Raw genomic sequence first — 19774 nt, forward strand, 5'->3', positions numbered from 1 at the left:
TCGTGAGGGTAGTACTTCCCTGGGCGGCTACTGTCTACAGCCTACTGACGCAGAGGGTGTAAGATGGTTCTGGGCAACACTTCAACACTCCAAAGTGAGGAGGGTGGGGTAATATTACCCTAGGAAGTCTACAACCCACTCTACCTCTCCTGTTTACACGAAGGGTAAACTCCCAGTGCAAAGCAACAGCAAAGGCATTTCAAAGCCAAACTCTTGCTTATCCCAAAGGTACAAATACGAGATTTTCCCAAAATCTCCAGCAATACTAAGTGGATATGAAGACCATTCCATCATGTGGGTCTCTGGGCACAGAGTCACCCAGACCAATCAAACCACCTTCCTCCTGAAATATGAGGAAAAAGAAACTGAAATCCATTTGTATACAGTGGGAAAAGTTTCATACATCAATACGTGCTACAGAACCTTAGAATGCTTCCAGCATTAACATTTCTGTATACAGAGAAGAACGGGTCATCATCGATGGACGAGCCACTACGGCTCTAAACAATACACATTTCATGATTTCCTCTAGGACGCAACTGGATCTTTATGTCAAAAATTAGGATAAGAGTCCGACCCATATATACACACAACGGTACGAAATGAAAGGACAGACATTATCACCTCTAAGACTTACTGTAACAGTCTAAGTAACAAGACTGTAACAGTCTAAAAGTATAATGATACCAAAGTACAGATGCAGAACGACCATAGCAATCACCCTTGATCCACCATCAGGAAGCAGCCCTTTTAACCACTGTAGTGGCCACTGGTTTCCTTGTTGTTGGGCGTGTCCGTTTATGGGCGTGTCCGTTTATAATGGTCGGTAAACAGTCACCGTGGCTAGGCTTCGTCTGTCTCTTCATAAACTGGCTGCCAATGACGCCATCACCGGTTGACTAATTTCAGGCTAAATCCTTTGGTGAAGTTGATATGTGAGTTTGTATAAGAGATGGACGCAAAAAATTAGTGGTCTTTATGAAGAAGTTGCTGGAGGAGGTCAACATCCTTGCAACAGCCCGTGTTGCCAGGCATGCACGTTAGGGCTGTCCCCACGTACAAGGATGAGTGGGTGTTCCCCCCACAGGGTGACGGTCAGAACGGGAAACTCAACTGAAGGTCCCGACTCACATTACCTAATAACGCAGGACGATGTGTGAAGTCACTGTGCTTCTCTACCAAAACACCAGCTACACATCGTGAGAAGTAGTATGGTTCAGGTCACTATGTATCATAAGCCTTCATCTGTGGGTAATACGCTCATTGAAGTATACTAGATTGTCCAAGTTTAGTTCTGCCCAGATAATTCTTATATAGTAGAGGAAAGTATGGATAAATGACTGTCAATACAGTGGTCATTAAGACGAAAAGTGTGTCTTGACTCTGGGTTCAGTGCCTGGATCAAAGACGTGGTGATCATTAAGATGAAAAGTGTGTCTTGACTCTGGGTTCAGTGCCTGGATCAAAGACGTGGTGATCATTAAGATGAAAAGTGTGTCTTGACTCTAGGTTCAGTGCCTGTATCACAGACGTAGTGATCATTAAGATGAAGAGTGTGTCTTGACTCTGGGTTCAGTGCCTGGATCACAGACGTCTTCCTCACCAAACCTATAATACAGGGGATGTAAAAAGCTTAGCGAAATGCGATCAACTAAAGCGGTTGTGCAAAAAGTTGTACAAATGTACGGTTCTCCCATACTTACGTAAGTGGGCAGACCCGACACTTAACAATAATGATAAAGAGTTTTTCTTGATCATCCAGGTAGAGAGGTTAGGATGCTCCAGTTGGTATATAAGACGTGGTCACGGCGTCCACCAGCAGACAGCTCCTCCCTACTGTGTCAACATGAACGCTCTGGTAAGCTCCAATTTTAATGATATTCTAGTTTTCAGAAGTAAGAACGTACACAAGAGGAAGACTTGAAATGACCATTTACGAATATACTCCATTATTTTACGTGATATAGTACTAAATGAAACGTCATCTGTTATCATTGCAGACAATTCTATCCCTTGCGGCCGTTGCTGCGTGCAGCGGTGCCCAGCTGCCATGGTATCCAGGACTCTATGGTGCCCACCCCGGTCTCCACTCATGGTACAGAAGTGGTCTGCCACTCATGCCTCAACCTACCATGAAGGCTATGGCTCCCGTACCTATGGCTTACAACATGGCCCCCTTCGCCTCTATGGCACCTATTCACTCTCAGTATGGTGCTCAGAACGAGTTCGGTCAGTATTCCTTCGGCTACAACGCTGGTCTCAGCGCCCGCAATGAGATGCGTGACGCCTTCGGCAATGTGCGTGGCTCATACAACTACCTGGACGCCGACGGTAAGGTGCAGACCCAGCACTACGTAGCCGATGCCCTGGGCTACCGTGTGTCCGGCACCAACCTGCCTGAGGCTCCCGCCCCAGCTGTCCCCGAGTACACTCCTGAGGTCGCCGCCGCCAGGGCCGCCCACCAGGCAGCTCACAGCGAGGCTTCAGTTGCCGCTGCTGCCACCCCCGCGACTCAGTAGAGGTCTTCCGATATGCTCGTCTCTAACGCCGAACTCGCCGCCTACCATTCTTACACCACAGCTCCTGGCATCACCACCTACACTAGTCTCCCCAGCCATAGTTAAGCTGCTGTCACCCATGAAACTGAGCTCCTTCGAACTGAAATGTAATCCAAATAACGTTGTCTCCTCCCTCGTGTACTAGTGGCGTTCAAGAGCCAGAGTACCGCTGTCTCCTGCTACTTGGTCTAGGCGTGTAGAGCACCTGCCTTGGTCTTCTGTGTTTCACACAAATACAATGCCAAAGATTAAATGACTAAGAGGAAATGTCCAAATCAACCAATGAGGAATTTGGTGATAAAAGTTTTCCTTGCTTTAAAAGTTTCAGACTTCAGACCAGATGTTGACACGTCTCTAAGACCAAGTAGATGACTCAAGAGCATGATCATGTTGACCCGATTAATGTAAGTGAATTTCTATAATGAATAAATGATTTACCAATATATATTTCCAAGTTTTGATATACCTCTTGAGTATTTGATGATATGTATGTTCGATTTCCTTCTAAGAGAACTCGTGTTTCCCTCAAGAAGGTATAGAAATTGCCAGCATTATATATTCGTTGATTACTTAAAGAACAGATGAGGGAAAATGAGAAAGCACTGTCGAAGTGACTAGTGTGAGGAGAATTAAAGAGCAAATGGGAGCATCAGTGAAGGAGATATATATGAGGTCGTGGTACCAGGCATGAAAGAGATGAGAAGAGGAGATAGAGAGGTTATTTTAAAGGACTGTTGAATGTGTTAGAGGATAGGTAGCAGATGTGTTGTGGTGCTTGTGACGTAGTTGTATGGGAGGAGAACGAGTCTACGGGAATCACTATCACTCTTTACGATTCGTTGGTGCGTCCCCATCCTGAATGTTGTGCAAAGGTTTGGTCATCCTTTTGGGGGGAAAGAAGAGACATAGACAAAATGGAGAACCCTCTGCATCGAGCTATTGAAATGATTCCCTGGATGAGAAACAAATCCTTTGGGAGCTGACTAAACGACTTGAAATCATTTAGAAAATGGTTGAGAGTTGATTTAATACTGGTATTTAGAATAGTAAAACGGCGATCCAAAACGCTACCTGAGGCTTCATTCGTCTAATTTCATTCAAAGTGATGGATACGAACTCGTAGGCCAATAAGACCAAGTACTTCTTCTTCAACAGGATCGTTAGAATATGGAATGATTAACCAATTCGTGTATAAAAGCACTGCATAGATATATCTAAGGGTAAACTTGAATATTTTGCTTCAAGTCCACCACTAACGTTATTCATTTCCTCCTTAGTTACATGAAAATTTTGCAAGTTTTTCTCTGTAAAACATCTGTATACCTTTATACTCTTAGCTCACTGATCTGTGAGATTCTGATATTTACCAGTATCACAAACACCCTGGAAAGGTCCTATTGCACCGTTCCTGTTTGAATTCCAACGTAATCCTTTGTATAAAGGCAATTGGAAAAGTACCTCGTGGTTATGTACCTGCTACTATAGAGTGAGGGTTCATATTTCTATGAATATTGGGCTTCAGGTTTGGTTTGTGCAAAATCACACAGTCGTCATAAATGATATCTCAAGCGTAAGTGGTAGAAAATGTTTATTAAAACATGATTCATACGGAAGGTTGGAAGATGGTTCCAGTAAACCAACTGTTGACTTATGTACATGGTGTTGTGTGAGCGCGTCAACACTGGGACAGAGGCTCCAGGGTCATTCACATTACTGTGACTGAGATGACGTGGGAAGTAAGTATCCCAGTCTGTTTAGACTCTGGGATACTCCGTCCGTAGTGCTCTACGGCGCTTCACACTCAGGGTCCACTTTGACATGTGTCCTCTAGGCGGTGGATTCTTGTGCAGCGGCGGCGGCAGCTGAGGCTTCGTCGTGAGCGGCAAGGTGTTCGGCCCTAGCGGCAGCGACGTCTTCAGCGTAGTCAATGTACTGTGGCTCTGGCAGGGCAGCGGGAGCTGCTGCGGCTTCATGAGCAGCCAGGTGTTCGGCTCTAGCGGCGGCAACGTCTTCAGCGTAGTCAATGTATTTTGGTTCGGGCAGGGCAGCGGGAGCAGCTGCGGCCTCGTGAGCGGCCAGGTGTTCGGCCCTAGCGGCGGCGACGTCTTCAGCATAGTCGAGGTATTCAGCGGCGATAGCCTCGGGCAGGTTGGTGCCGGACACGCGGAAGCCCAGGGCATCGGCTACGTAGTGCTGGGTCTGCACCTTACCGTCGGCGTCCAGGTAGTTGTATGAGCCGCGCACATTACCGAAGGCGTCACGCATCTCATTGCGGGTGTTGAAGCCACCGTTGAAGCCGAAGGAGTACTGGCCGAACTCGTCTTGTGCGTGGAACTGGTTCTGGATAGGTGCAGCAGGGGCGAAAGGAGCCACGTTGTATGCCAGAGGTGTAGGGGCAGCAGCCTTGATGGTGATGGGCTCAGAAGCCACGGTCTTAAGAGTCACTGGTGCAGCTGCATTCCAGAGCCCAGGGTAGGCTCCCCAGATGCCAGGGTAACCACCATACACGCCAAGATATCCCAGCGGCTGGGCACTGGCGCACACCGCTACGGCCGCAATGGAAAGCACAGTCTGGAAATGAATACATACATTACTTTTTTCTTTGTAATCCAGCGACAGTTCTGAAGTTTCGTAGTTTAAAGGCTGTTCTGATAATCATATATCGCTCTTAGATGTATGAATGACTGAAAGCTATCATCAGGAAATGGGGGAAAAAGTATCTAAGTCGCCTGTAATATATTTATGGTGTAGACGTGTAACAAGCGAAGTAAAAAGTATTTTGATTACTATGATATTCGTCATGTAAGATAGGCTCATGTTGTGTTGGTCATGATGAGAACTTACCAAAGTGTTCATGTTGACCCACCGGGAAGGAGCTGTCTGACGACACAGTGTGGTCCACTGTCTTATATACCTGGTGAAAGGCCTCAGCAAAGGTGTGGCTGAAGGACTTCGGGAAAGAGGTGCATCCTTGATGTTGGTGCATATTGTTATCCTATATGGTTATTGCTTATGCATCACACACACACACACACACACACACACACACACACACACACACACACACACACATACAGGTATTACTGGACTCCACTTGCCTGTGGTTGAACAGCGTGTGAAAAGTTACCTTTGGCAAGGCTATACCATCGTCTGCTGAGGAGAGGGAGCACTGCACAGTCTCGTGGAAGAACTTTTCATTCAAAAGGAGTCCATCATTTCCCTGATGCTTCAGACAGTAGCACTGTCTTGGAGCTGCAGGATCTCCGGAAAGAAGGATCCTTGAGTATCATCAAGGCCCTTGGTAGAAAAGGCCCTTTAGCAATTACGATGATAAAGATGTTTACCAAAGGGCGTCCTAGGTTCGTTTCTTCGATGTATATCAACTGACTGTTATATTTCTCTCTTGTGTCTCCCCTGATGATGTGATTATCACACGAAAGTGCACTTGGGAACTTTTCGTGTTTCATTTTTCCCCGTGGACTCATAGGAACATATGTATATATATAACACACTCTTCTTAAGACATTAGCTACCTGCAGGAGTGCACAATCTGACACCTTACAGAGCGACGTCGTCTAGAGAACTCCAGGTCACCAAACTCAAAGCTCTCGAGCCCCCTCGAATGGCGAACACCGGGTCTTCCTAGCTGGCCACGGGGGCATTATCCATCCACACCTCTACGGCTGTAATAAACATCATCCCATCCCTAGTTACAAAACAACGGCTTTCCTCTACTGCGTGACACTACAGGTAATACCTTCTCGGATGACTGGACTATGATGAACGCAACCCACACTTATAATCGAACACATCTGACATAGTTTATCCCCTTGTAATCCACTGTCATACGTACCGAATTAAAGACGTGCCATAACCCTCACTGACTCGTATCATCAATACATGATAGCGCAACACTAACAATTCTCAGACATCATTGATGATCATCACATTGATAATCTAATCACACGGTACAGATGATGGACCATAACCCTCACTGACTCGTGTCATCAATTCATGATAGTGCAACACTAACATTTCTCAGACATCATTGATGATACTCACTTTAATCATACGGTATAGATGATTGTACCATAAGCCTCACTAACACTTCTCACCGTTACATGCAACACTTAAGATCTATATCACTGTTGAAGACATGCAGAATGAATTAGAATATTTCGACGAACATAAGATACCACACGGTGTTTGCAGGTGAGGTTATCCAGCAGGTGAGCCATGTTCTCAAAACTCAGGCGAGTGCCAGAGTTCAAGTTCAGGCTTGTTTCTCTCTCTCTCTCCTCAACGTGCAGCCAGCGGGCTGTTATGTACCACGGGAACAAGAAGATATGAGAGACCGTGAACACCCTGTTGACTGAGTCTGTGGATGACGTACAACTTGAGGTTAATATGTCATGTGTCCTCAAGTCCACCTCAGGTTCTCCCATACCACCTCCCTTTCTCACCTTTCATCCAGTCACGTAACCTCTACGTTGTATCACCTCAGCCATTCACTTGCCGGCTCTCGAACCTGCTGTGCAGTTGTATACCACACATTCATGACTGGGACCGGCGAAACTGCTAATGAGGTTGTTTGATCGTTTGATCTACCCCTGGTTATTGATGGAAACAATGGTACACCTTTGTCTGTTACTGTGTTGTCGTGTTTCTAACACGTCTTACTATTATTTGGTCGTACACTCGTGACTATAGCCCTTGTAATGGACGTATGACACAATAATCACAATCGTGACACCTCATCTCCTTAAAATAAATCTAATTTGTCTCAGATTATGACAATCACCCACTTTCTGACAACGTAGAAAACCATTATCTACCTGTGTTCACCAATGATACTTGCTCCCTAGTGAGCAAATACGTCTCCCATCTTCGCCTCACAACAAGGATGAACCCTACCCAGCTCCCAGCAGCCAGGAGCGTCATGCAAATATCAACAAACAGACGCGTCATTCCAATGTCATTAGGCAGTTACGTCATCAGTATCTCAGCTGGCATGAACCTTGCTATCACCTCAGTGGGGTAATGGGCAATAATCTCCCAGCAGAGAGAAGTAGTCTAGGCATGTCACTCTTCTCCCAGCATGTAGTACAATCACCTGTCTAGCAGCGTGCGGGGAAAATTTCCTACATTCCATACGACAGGTTCAATATTCCATCCAGACACCGGCATTAACATCTAACTTGCCCCAAGCAGTTATATTTCGTACATACCAGAATACAAGAACGTTGTCCAGCTTTCAGCGTAAAGGAATGTTAATTACCACTGAGGAAAAATGAAGTATGACCCACCGTCCTACATTAGGAATATTACCCATGGTAACAAGAGGGAATCTCGACTATTTGCTCCCGAGTAGGGACTATTCTTGCGTACCAGAGCCGGCAAAATCATCACCTGCGTATTACGCAATTATCAGATCTCTTCGTCAAGCAAGAGGAGTGTTGACCTCCTGGCAGATCGAGAAGGACTTCGCCTCAAGAGGATGCGGGAACTGATACATTTCGTTCAGCAAGCTGTAGGAGTGTCAGTCAATGGCGAGCAGTACTGTAATGAAAGCCCAGTTACAATATTTGATTAATGCTTCAAGAGTAATGAAATTCCTGCATCAGAAGTGAAAATTGATCAGTACTTCTCGTAAGATAGACGACAAAACATTCCTTAAAGTGCACCACTAAGGTATCGATAAGTATTAGCCAGTGAGGCACATGTTCCATAACCACGCGCATGCTTTTGTATCATTTTAGTATAGTTTCTGGTCAAGCTTCAACCATCATCAGAGATTGGAGCCACGTTATAAGGACTGGAAACATATGACTCTTGCTTTCCCTGTTTCAAGGAAAACTTCTTCAAGTTTCCACCCGCCCTTCCCACCCTGCACTCCCTTCCTTCTAGAATGAAATGGTCTTATATTCTAAAGGAAATATGCGAATATGTATTCAAACTTAACGTCAACGAAATATGACATGAAATAGAAGCAAATTGACAGTCACAGAGGCAGATGTCTTGTGTGATGTCTGTTCTATATGTCAGTAGATTTAACGAAGGAAGAAATGATTTAAGAAAAGCTCTTCATCGATAAGTATTTGCAACTTTAGAGTAAAAGTTCCTATTAGAATAAGAAGGTCAAAGGTCCTATTTATCAGAATAAGTAGGTCAAAGGTTGACTTTCATGTAGATGACATACTCTCGTCATTAATGATATACCTTATCTCAATTATAGACATTGTTTATTAAGACATGATTTATACAGAAGGTTGAAAGATGGTTCAAGTAAACCAACTGTTTACTTATGTACATGGTGTTGTGTGAGCGCGTCAACACTGGGACAGAGGCTCCAGAGTCATTCACATTAATGTGGCAAGACAGACATGGAAACTAAGTATCCCAGCTTGTTTAGACTCTGGAATACTCTGTTCTTAGTGCTCTACAGCGCTTCACACTCAGGTTCCATCTTGACATATGTGCTCTATGCGCTGGAGTCTTCGGCGGCAGCGGCGGCGGCAGCAGCTGAGGCTTCGTCATGAGCGGCCTGATGGTCGGCCCTGGCGGCGGCGACCTCTGGAGTGTAGTCAATGTACTTAGGTTCTGCCAAGGCAGCCTCAGCATTGGCAGCCTCGTGAGCGGCAAGGTGTTCGGCCCTAGCAGCGGCGACGTCTTCAGCGTAGTCAATGTATTTTGGCTCGGGCAGGGCAGCGGGAGCAGCTGCGGCCTCGTGAGCGGCCAGGTGCTCGGCCCTAGCGGCGGCGACGTCTTCAGCATAGTCGAGGTATTCAGCGGCGATAGCCTCGGGCAGGTTGGTGCCGGACACGCGGAAGCCCAGGGCATCGGCTACGTAGTGCTGGGTCTGCACCTTACCGTCGGCGTCCAGGTAGTTGTATGAGCCGCGCACATTACCAAAGGCGTCACGCATCTCATTGCGGGTGTTGAAGCCTCCGTTGTAGCCGAAGGAGTACTGGCCGAACTCGTCTTGTGCGTGGAACTGGTTCTGGATAGGTGCAGCAGGGGCGAAAGGAGCCACGTTGTATGCCAGAGGTGTAGGAGCAGCAGCCTTGATGGTGATGGGTTCAGAAGCCACGGTCTTAAGAGTCACTGGTGCAGCTGCATTCCAGAGCCCAGGGTAGGCTCCCCAGATGCCAGGGTAACCACCATACACGCCGAAATATCCCAGTGGCTGGGCACTGGCGCACACCGCTACGGCCGCAATGGAAAGCACAGTCTGGAAATGAATACACTACATCTTTCTTGTATTCCAATGACAGTTCTGTCTTTTCCTAGTATAAAGGCTGTTCTGATAGGTATGTCGTTCTTATAGATATATGGATGACTTGAAGTTATCAGTATGCAGGGGAAAAAAGTGTCTGAAGTCGTCTATCTTACTATAATGACGCTTAGAAATAGTCGTCATGTAAGAGAAGCTTACGTTGTGTTGGTCATGATGAGAACTTACCAAAGTGTTCATGTTGACCCACCGGGAAGGAGCTGTCTGACGGCACAGTGTGGTCCACTGTCTTATATACCTGGTGAAAGGCCTCAGCAAAGGTGTGGCTGAAGGACTTCGGGAAGGAGTTGCCTCCTTGATGTTCGTGCATATTGTTATCCTTTATGTTAATTGCTAATGCATCACACACACACACACACACACAAACACACACACACAAACACACACACACACACATACACACACACACACACACACACACACACACACACACACACACACACACACACACACACACACAGGTATTGCTGGACTCCACCTACTTGTGGTTAAAACTCGTGCGAAAAGTGACCTTGGGCAAGGCTATACCATCGTCTGCTGAGGAAAAAGGATTATTGTACGGTCTTGTTGAAGAAAATCTTAAAGAGTCCGTCATTTCCCTGGTACTTAAGTAGCGCCGCCTTGTAGTTGCAAGATTTAGAGCAGGGGATCCTATAGTAACTTCAGGACCCTTTCAAGAAAGGGATCCGTTGGCAATTATAGTAATAATATGTGTGTGTGTGTGTGTGATGTGTGTGTGTGTGTGTGTGTGTGTGTGTGTGTGTGTGTGGGTGGGTGTGCGTATGTGTGTGTGTGAGTGTGTGTTAAGATCTTCATTTGAAACTAGGTACCTGCAGGAGCTCACACTCCGTCTCCTCATAGGCAACCCGTCCTCAGACAAACACAAGGTTACCACACTAGTTACCCATGGGAGATCAACAGGTCACCACACATACACCTCCGCAGCTGAAGCAAAGATCATCCCTCACTTACTCTCTGGCATACAACAATTTCACTACAGTCAATACGTTCCTGGGTATCCAATCTATAATGAACGCAACTCACACTGATGCTTATAATCTGGCACATCTAACACATTGATTACAACCTCAGTTTAACCTCTGAGCAAACGATATACCATAACTCCCTTACTAACACTTGTAACTTGTACATGAATAGTCCAACATTAACATTTTTGATGCATCACTGATGCGTAAGATGTACAGAACATTATCAGCATAGACAACACACGGTGATTGTGAGTAAGATTGCCCATAAAGTGAGTAGCATCTCAAGACTTACACGTAAGTCCGTATTGGAGTCACTTACAAGTTCATTCATCTCCTCCGTGCAGTCTCCTGGCTACGTCCATCACAGGAACCAAAAGAAATTAGGGACCACGAGCACTCCTGTGTGTGGAGCCCAGGATGACCTCCTGCGTGAGCTTCTGGTGCCATCTGTCCTCAGTCCAACTCACACTCTCACATCACACCTCTCTATCACTTGTCAACCAATCACGTAACTTTCACATATACCACCTCAGCCAGTCACTCATCGTCCCACGACCTGCAGTGCATTTGTACACTACAAGGTTGTGGCTGGGACCATCGAAACTGCTAACTAGGTGGTGTGATTAGCCCCAGGGCATTATTAGATATATCATCACACGTTTGCCTTCTACTGTGTCATCATGTTTCTAGCAAATCTTACTGTTATGATGTCTTACTTTTTATTCGGTAGCAGTCTTGATAGACGTATGAGAGAATATTCATATCATGACATCTCATCATCTTTTTCAAGACATTAAATTGATATTTGAGTGAAGTTTGACAATCAGCAACTTTCTGACTACATGAGAAACCATTATCTGTGTGTGTTCAGGACAGATTAAGCCTCACAATAAGCAGATACGTTCCCTCACCTTCTGTCAGGCAGGAATTTACTTCGCCTCTCAACGAGGAGGAACCCTACCCAGCTCCCAGCAGCTACAAGCATCATGCATCTATCAGCAAATAGAAACGTCCTGCAATTTGTCAGCGGGTGGGAACGGCCTCTCACCTCAGTAGGGTGTAGCAGCTGTAGTCCCCCAGCAGATGGGACTATAGGCATTTCATCCTTCTCCCATGAAGCAGTAGAATCACTTCGTCCAGCAAGTGAGTAGCAGTCAGTTAAGAGCAGTACTGAAATGAACTGTCATTGATGATATTCGATGACTGTCTTAAGACATGAAGAGATTTCTTCAGCAACAGTGATTATTGGTCACTACTTCTCATGGGACAGATAGGAAAACCTCCCTTACAGTGCGCCAGAAAGGTGTCGACAAGTATTAGCCAGTGAGGCAAATGTTCCACAAACACGCTTCAACCATCTCCAGAAGTTGAAGCTGCGATACAAAGACTGACAATATGCGACTCTGGTTTTCCTGTTTCAAGGAAAACTTTCTCAAGTTTCAACACACCCTGCCACCTGCACTTCCCTTCCTTCTCCCAGAAGCGAAATTTCACCGACATTCAATAGAAATTTGTAGGAAACTATGTCTACAAAGATAAGTCAGCAAATTGTAATATGAATACGAGCTGATGGTTACGGAAGCAGATGCCTTGTGTTACCACGACATAACTTTATCCATCAATTGATTTTAACGAGAAAATTCTTAGCAAAACATCTACGTCGTTAAGTATTTCAAAGAAGTGAATTCATTTGTGATAAATATGTTCATCATGTTTTACGCACCACACACATATCCAGCTCAGATCTCACTGCCCTACAGCCACACAAGAGCAGTCCTGTGCCAGTCATGGCAACTGGTGCTCACACACACACTCCAGACTGTGCCGATAATAGCACACTCGAGAACAGTTTCTCTATACACGAGTCCATTCCAAGCTTCGTCTCGACGAATCTTTACACACACAGGTGCGCGCGGGTGTTAGATCCTTTTAACTTTGGATTACAGGCTCCGCTTCATGAGAATAAGAAGGTCAAATGTTACTTCAGTGCATAAGACACACTGTCGTCATGAATGATATACACCAGTGGTAGAAAATATTGTTTATTAAAACATGATTCATACAGAAGGTTGGAAGATGGTTTAGGTAAACCAACTGTTGACTTATGTACATTGTGTTGTGTGAGCGCGTCAACACCCGGACAGAGGCTCCAGAGTCATTCACATTACTGTAATTAAATTGACATGGAAAGAAGGTAATTTAGCTTGTTTAGACTCGGGAATACTGCGTCCGTAGTGCTCTACGGCGCTTCACACTCAGGATCCATCTTGACATAATGTGCTCTAGGCGCTGGATTCTTCAGCAGCAGGGGCGGCATCAGCGGCGGCAGCAGCGGCAGCAGCAGCGGCTTCGGCAGCGGCAGCTGAGGCTTCTTCGTAAGCAGCCAGGTGTTCGGCCCTAGCGGCGGCTACATCTTCAGCGTAGTCAATGTATTTTGGCTCGGGCAGGGCAGCGGGAGCAGCTGCGGCCTCGTGAGCGGCCAGGTGCTCAGCCCTAGCGGCGGCCACATCTTCAGCATAGTCGAGGTATTCAGCGGCGATAGCCTCGGGCAGGTTGGTGCCGGACACGCGGAAGCCCAGGGCATCGGCTACGTAGTGCTGGGTCTGCACCTTACCGTCGGCGTCCAGGTAGTTGTATGAGCCGCGCACATTACCAAAGGCGTCACGCATCTCATTGCGGGTGTTGAAGCCTCCGTTGTAGCCGAAGGAGTACTGGCCGAACTCGTCTTGTGCGTGGAACTGGTTCTGGATAGGTGCAGCAGGGGCGAAAGGAGCCACGTTGTATGCCAGAGGTGTAGGAGCAGCAGCCTTGATGGTGATGGGTTCAGAAGCCACGGTCTTAAGAGTCACTGGGGCAGCTGCATTCCAGAGCCCAGGGTAGGCTCCCCAGATGCCAGGGTAACCACCATACACGCCGAAATATCCCAGTGGCTGGGCACTGGCGCACACCGCTACGGCCGCAATGGAAAGCACAGTCTGGAAATGAATACACTACATCTTTCTTGTATTCCAATGACAGTTCTGTCTTTTCCTAGTATAAAGGCTGTTCTGATAGGTATGTCGTTCTTATAGATATATGGATTACTTGAAGTTATCAGTATGCAGGGGAAAGAAGTGTCTGATGTCGTCTGTATTAATGTAATGACGCTTAGAAATAGTCGTCATGTAAGAGAGGCTTACGTTGTGTTGGTCATGATGAGAACTTACCAAAGTGTTCATGTTGACCCACCGGGAAGGAGCTGTCTGACGGCACAGTGTGGTCCACTGTCTTATATACCTGGTGAAAGGCCTCAGCAAAGGTGTGGCTGAAGGACTTCGGGAAGGAGTTGCCTCCTTGATGTTCGTGCATATTGTTATCCTTTATGTTAATTGCTAATGCATCACACACACACACACACACACACACACACACACACACACACACACACACACACACACACACACACACACACACACACACACACACACACACACACACACACACAGGTATTGCTGGACTCCACCTACTTGTGGTTAAAACTCGTGCGAAAAGTGACCTTGGGCAAGGCTATACCATCGTCTGCTGAGGAAAAAGGATTATTGTACGGTCTTGTTGAAGAAAATCTTAAAGAGTCCGTCATTTCCCTGGTACTTAAGTAGCGCCGCCTTGTAGTTGCAAGATTTAGAGCAAGGGGATCCTATAGTAACTTCAGGACCCTTTCAAGAAAGGGATCCGTTGGCAATTATAGTAATGATATGTGTGTGTGTGTGTGATGTGTGTGTGTGTGTGTGTGTGTGTGTGTGTGTGTGTGTGTGTGGGTCGGGGTGTGTATGTGTGTGTGTGAGTGTGTGTTAAGATCTTCATTTGAAACTAGGTACCTGCAGGAGTCTACACTCCGTCTCCTCATAGGCAACCCGTCCTCAGACAAACACAAGGTTACCACACTAGTTACCCATGGGAGATCAACAGGTCACCACACATACACCTCCGCAGCTGAAGCAAAGATCATCCCTCACTCACTCTCTGGCATACAACAATTTCACTACAGTCAATACGTTCCTGGGTATCCAATCTATAATGAACGCAACTCACACTGATGCTTATAATCTGGCACATCTAACACATTGATTACAACCTCAGTTTAACCTCTGAGCAAACGATATACCATAACTCCCTTACTAACACTTGTAACTTGTACATGAATAGTCCAACATTAACATTTTTGATGCATCACTGATGCGTAAGATGTACAGAACATTATCAGCATAGACAACACACGGTGATTGTGAGTAAGATTGCCCATAAAGTGAGTAGCATCTCAAGACTTACACGTAAGTCCGTATTGGAGTCACTTACAAGTTCATTCATCTCCTCCGTGCAGTCTCCTGGCTACGTCCATCACAGGAACCAAAAGAAATTAGGGACCACGAGCACTCGTCTGCATGGAGCCCAGGATGACCTCCTGCGTGAGCTTCTGGTGCCATCTGTCCTCAGTCCAACTCACACTCTAACATCACACCTCTCTATCACTTGTCAACCAATCACGTAACTTTCACATATACCACCTCAGCCAGTCACTCATCGTCCCACGACCTGCAGTGCATTTGTACACTACAAGGTTGTGGCTGGGACCAGCGAAACTGCTAACTAGGTGGTGTGATTAGCCCCAGGGCATTATTAGATATATCATCACACGTTTGCCTTCTACTGTGTCATCATGTTTCTAGCAAATCTTACTGTTATAATGTCTTACTTTTATTCGGGAGTAGTCGTAATAGACGTATGAGAGAATATTTACATTATGACAGCATCTTTTTCAAGACATTAAATTGATATTTCTGAGTGAAATTTGACAATCAGCCATTTTCTGACTACATGAGAAACCATTATCTGTGTGTGTTCAGGACAGATTAAGCCTCACAATAAGCAGATACGTTCCCTCATCTTCTGTCAGGCAGGAATTTACTTCGCCTCCCAAAGAGGAGGAACCCTACCCAGCTCCCAGCAGCTACAAGCATCATGCATCTATCAGCAAATAGAAACGTCCTGCAATTTGTCAGTGGGTGGGAACGGCCTCTCACCTCAGTAGGGTGTAGCAGCAGTAATCCCCCAGCAGATGGGACTATAGGCATTTCATTCTTCTCCCATGAAGCAGTAGAATCACTTCGTCCAGCAAGTGAGTAACAGTCAGTTGAGAGCAGTACTGAAATGAACTGTCATTGATGATATTCGATCACTGTCTTAAGACATGAAGAGATTTCTTCAGCAACAGTGATTATTGGTCACTACTTCTCATGGGACAGATTGGAAAACCTCCCTTACAGTGCGCCAGAAAGGTGTCGACAAGTATTAGCCAGTGAGGCAAATGTTCCACAAACACGCTTCAACCATCTCTAGAAGTTGAAGCTGCGATACAAAGACTGACAATATGCGACTCTGGTTTTCCTGTTTCAAGGAAAACTTTCTCAAGTTTCAACACACCCTGCCACTCTGCATTCCCTTCCTTCTCCCAGAAGCGAAATTTCACCGACATTCAATAGAAATTTGTAGGAAACTATGTCTACAAAGATAAGTCAGCAAATTGTAATATGAATACGAGCTGATGGTTACGGAAGCAGATGCCTTGTGTTACCACGACATAACTTTATCCATCAATTGATTTTAACGAGAAAATTCTTAGCAAAACATCTACGTCGTTAAGTATTTCAAAGAAGTGAATTCATTTGTGATGAATATGTTCATCATATTTTACGCACCACACACATATCCAGCTCAGATCTCACTGCCCTACAGTCACACAAGAGCAGTCCTGTGCCAGTCATGGCAACTGGTGCTTACACACACACACACTCCAGACTGTGCCGATAATAGCACACTCGAGAACAGTTTCTCTATACACGAGTCCATTCCAAGCTTCGTCTCGACGAATCTTTACACACACAGGTGCGCGCGGGTGTTAGATCCTTTTAACTTTGGATTACAGGCTCCGCTTCATGAGAATAAGAAGGTCAAATGTTACTTCAGTGCATAAGACACACTGTCGTCATGAATGATATACACCAGTGGTAGAAAATATTGTTTATTAAAACATGATTCATACAGAAGGTTGGAAGATGGTTTAGGTAAACCAACTGTTGACTTATGTACATTGTGTTGTGTGAGCGCGTCAACACCCGGACAGAGGCTCCAGAGTCATTCACATTACTGTAGTTAAACTGACATGCAAAGAAGGTAATTTAGCTTGTTTAGACTCTCGAATACTGAGTCCGTAGTGCTCTACGGCGCTTCACACTCAGGATCCATCTTGACATAATGTGCTCTAGGCGCTGGATTCTTCAGCAGCAGGGGCGGCATCAGCGGCGGCAGCAGCGGCGGCAGCAGCGGCTTCGGCAGCGGCAGCTGAGGCTTCTTCGTAAGCAGCCAGGTGTTCGGCCCTAGCGGCGGCTACATCTTCAGCGTAGTCAATGTATTTTGCCTCGGGCAGGGCAGCGGGAGCAGCTGCGGCCTCATGAGCGGCCAGGTGCTCGGCCCTAGCGGCGGCGACATCTTCAGCATAGTCGAGGTATTCAGCGGCGATAGCCTCAGGCAGGTTGGTGCCGGACACGCGGAAGCCCAGGGCATCGGCTACGTAGTGCTGGGTCTGCACCTTGCCGTCGGCGTCCAGGTAGTTGTATGAGCCGCGCACATTACCAAAGGCGTCACGCATCTCATTGCGGGTGTTGAAGCCTCCGTTGTAGCCGAAGGAATACTGGCCGAACTCGTCTTGTGCGTGGAACTGGTTCTGGATAGGTGCAGCAGGGGCGAAAGGAGCCACGTTGTATGCCAGGGGTGTGGGAGCAGCAGCCTTGATGGTAATGGGTGCAGCAGCCACGGTCTTAAGAGTCACTGGTGCAGCTGCATTCCAGAGCCCAGGGTAGGCTCCCAAGATGCCAGGGTAACCACCATACACGCCGGGATATCCTAGCCACTGGGCACTGGCGCACGCCGCCACGGCCGCGATGGAAAGCACAGTCTGGAAATGGAAATATTGCATCCTTCGTGTATCTTTATGACTGCTCTGTGTTCTCCCAGTTATAGTTCTAATTCCAATGGCATTGTTTATTGTGTATTTCATACCTTAAGTGCATCAACAATAGAAAAACCAATGTCCAAGGGGTCTGATGATACATCATTTAGTAAACAGGTAATTATGCAAAGTCAAATTGATGAGGTGACAGCTCTCGACATTCGTTATGTAAGATAGGCTTGTTGGTCATGATGAGAACTTACCAAAGTGTTCATGTTGACCCACCGGGAAGGAGCTGTCTGACGGCACAGTGTGGCCCACTGTCTTATATACCTGGTGAAAGGCCTCAGCAAAGGTGTGGCTGAAGGACTTCGGGAAGGAGAGGGGAAAAAATAAAGCTGGCCATCCTTGAGGTTGTTCCTTCTACTGGGTCAGCCTCCCGGTATATCAGCATATCTGATGCTGACCTCAAACATCTGATGCGTTCAGACGTTGAAAGATCTTTGATGGCTTACCAAAAGCACCTCACACACACACACACACACACACACACACACACACACACACACACACACACACACACACATATACTGGAAAGGATCATAATTTTGCGTGTGATCAAGTACATTCCTATGAGTCCAAGAGACAATCGCATGTTTACCAAATGGCGTCCTAGCTACGTCTCTTCGTTGTATATCAACTGACTGTTATATTTCTCTCTTGTGTCTCCCCTGATGATGTGATTATTACACGAAAGTGCACTTGGGTACTTATCGTGTTTCATTTTCCCCGTAGACTTTGTACTCTCATGAGTGTGCTACTGCTGTCCTCCAGCAGATAACCTGTTCATAGACCACTAATTCTTGTGTTATCTGTCTTTCCCACGTACTCTCCCATGGGCACTATGACTCTCCATATGCAGACAACCTCGCCATAGACCATCAAGTCGTCTTTCGTCAAGCTCCCCTACGCCTTTAGGAAGCAGCAGGCAATACCTTCATGATTCTGGGATGATATGAATGATTCTTCAGTCTCCTGGCAAGAATCAGAAAGATTCTTTACCCTCCTGGCAAGCGGTAGGAAGTATGGATTTATCCAGACACATAAACCAAACTGTTTAGCAAGACTCATGGTGAGTTTAGTGGGCTCAGGCACGTATAAATTATCAAAATTGTTTATTGTTCTATTAAGCCCTCTTTCTATACTTCCTAGTGAGATACATGAACTTCTGCCTCCTCTTGCTGGAATTTATAATTTCCTCAGCATGTTTAAGGAACTTTACACACTTGACTTATATCAGAGGCAACAATTCCCACCTGCTGGGAACTTATTCACCCCCCCTTACTGACAAGCCAGTAATTCAAAAGGAGCTTCACCCATCTCAGAACAGTCGAAAGAACTTTACCAAGAACAGGAACTCCACCTACCTCCCAGCACACGAGGGAACTCTATCCACCTCTTGATAAGGTGCAGGAACTTTACTCAAATGGGAACTAGTTGGAACATCACTAACCTCACATTAAGTAGTAAGAAGTTCACTGATCTCCCATCAAGCTACAAAAACTCCTCCACTCATCCTCCAGCATAAACTGTCGTCTTCCTCACAAAGAAGAAATGGTCTCTCAACCCGGCTGCGGTCAAGCAAGAGGAGGGTTATTTAGATCCCATCCAACGGAAGGAATGTCACGCACATCATAGTAAAAGCAGCGGATGTGTTTCTGGCATCATAGTATATGACAGAACGGTGACTGAGCCAACCCACGAAGGAAGAAATGATCCACACCTCTCACCTGGTTGAGAGGGTTTGGACCCAGGAAGAAGGAACGCCATCTATATCCAAGCAAAAGGTAATGTCTCTAACCATCTAATGAGTAGAAACGTCGCCCACATCCCAACATGCAGTGACATCATCTGCCAAACAACGACCCGGAACAGTACTTACATCCTA

At 46.2% G+C, this 19774-nt stretch overlaps 6 protein-coding genes across 6 annotated transcripts in view; 2 read left to right on the forward strand and 4 right to left on the reverse strand.

Moving 5' to 3' along the window:
- Positions 1-19774, forward strand: part of LOC139759112 (ras GTPase-activating-like protein IQGAP1) — a 424460-nt gene that overhangs the window by 209950 nt on the left and 194736 nt on the right. The window lies entirely within an intron of this gene.
- On the forward strand, positions 1827-2991 carry LOC139759099 (cuticle protein 6-like). Its single transcript, XM_071681055.1, has 2 exons — positions 1827-1858; positions 2001-2991. Exons 1-2 carry the CDS (start codon positions 1847-1849, stop codon positions 2517-2519), a joined length of 531 nt encoding a protein of 176 aa, XP_071537156.1. The 5' UTR covers positions 1827-1846; the 3' UTR covers positions 2520-2991.
- Positions 4138-5497, reverse strand: LOC139759096 (uncharacterized). The gene is made up of 2 exons (XM_071681053.1): positions 5403-5497; positions 4138-5129 (listed from the first exon to the last, which is right to left on the reverse strand). Exons 1-2 carry the CDS (start codon positions 5412-5414, stop codon positions 4386-4388), a joined length of 756 nt encoding a protein of 251 aa, XP_071537154.1. The 5' UTR covers positions 5415-5497; the 3' UTR covers positions 4138-4385.
- Positions 8779-10056, reverse strand: LOC139759095 (uncharacterized). The gene is made up of 2 exons (XM_071681052.1): positions 10021-10056; positions 8779-9789 (listed from the first exon to the last, which is right to left on the reverse strand). The coding sequence occupies exons 1-2, from the start codon at positions 10030-10032 to the stop codon at positions 9040-9042; spliced, it is 762 nt and encodes a 253-aa protein (XP_071537153.1). The 5' UTR covers positions 10033-10056; the 3' UTR covers positions 8779-9039.
- Positions 12874-14080, reverse strand: LOC139759097 (uncharacterized). Its single transcript, XM_071681054.1, has 2 exons — positions 14048-14080; positions 12874-13816 (listed from the first exon to the last, which is right to left on the reverse strand). Exons 1-2 carry the CDS (start codon positions 14057-14059, stop codon positions 13124-13126), a joined length of 705 nt encoding a protein of 234 aa, XP_071537155.1. The 5' UTR covers positions 14060-14080; the 3' UTR covers positions 12874-13123.
- On the reverse strand, positions 16890-18122 carry LOC139759323 (uncharacterized). Its single transcript, XM_071681449.1, has 2 exons — positions 18090-18122; positions 16890-17832 (listed from the first exon to the last, which is right to left on the reverse strand). Exons 1-2 carry the CDS (start codon positions 18099-18101, stop codon positions 17140-17142), a joined length of 705 nt encoding a protein of 234 aa, XP_071537550.1. The 5' UTR covers positions 18102-18122; the 3' UTR covers positions 16890-17139.

Source organism: Panulirus ornatus, chromosome 32 (genome assembly GCF_036320965.1).
Source record: "Panulirus ornatus isolate Po-2019 chromosome 32, ASM3632096v1, whole genome shotgun sequence".
Classification (NCBI taxonomy): Eukaryota; Metazoa; Arthropoda; class Malacostraca; order Decapoda; family Palinuridae; genus Panulirus; species Panulirus ornatus.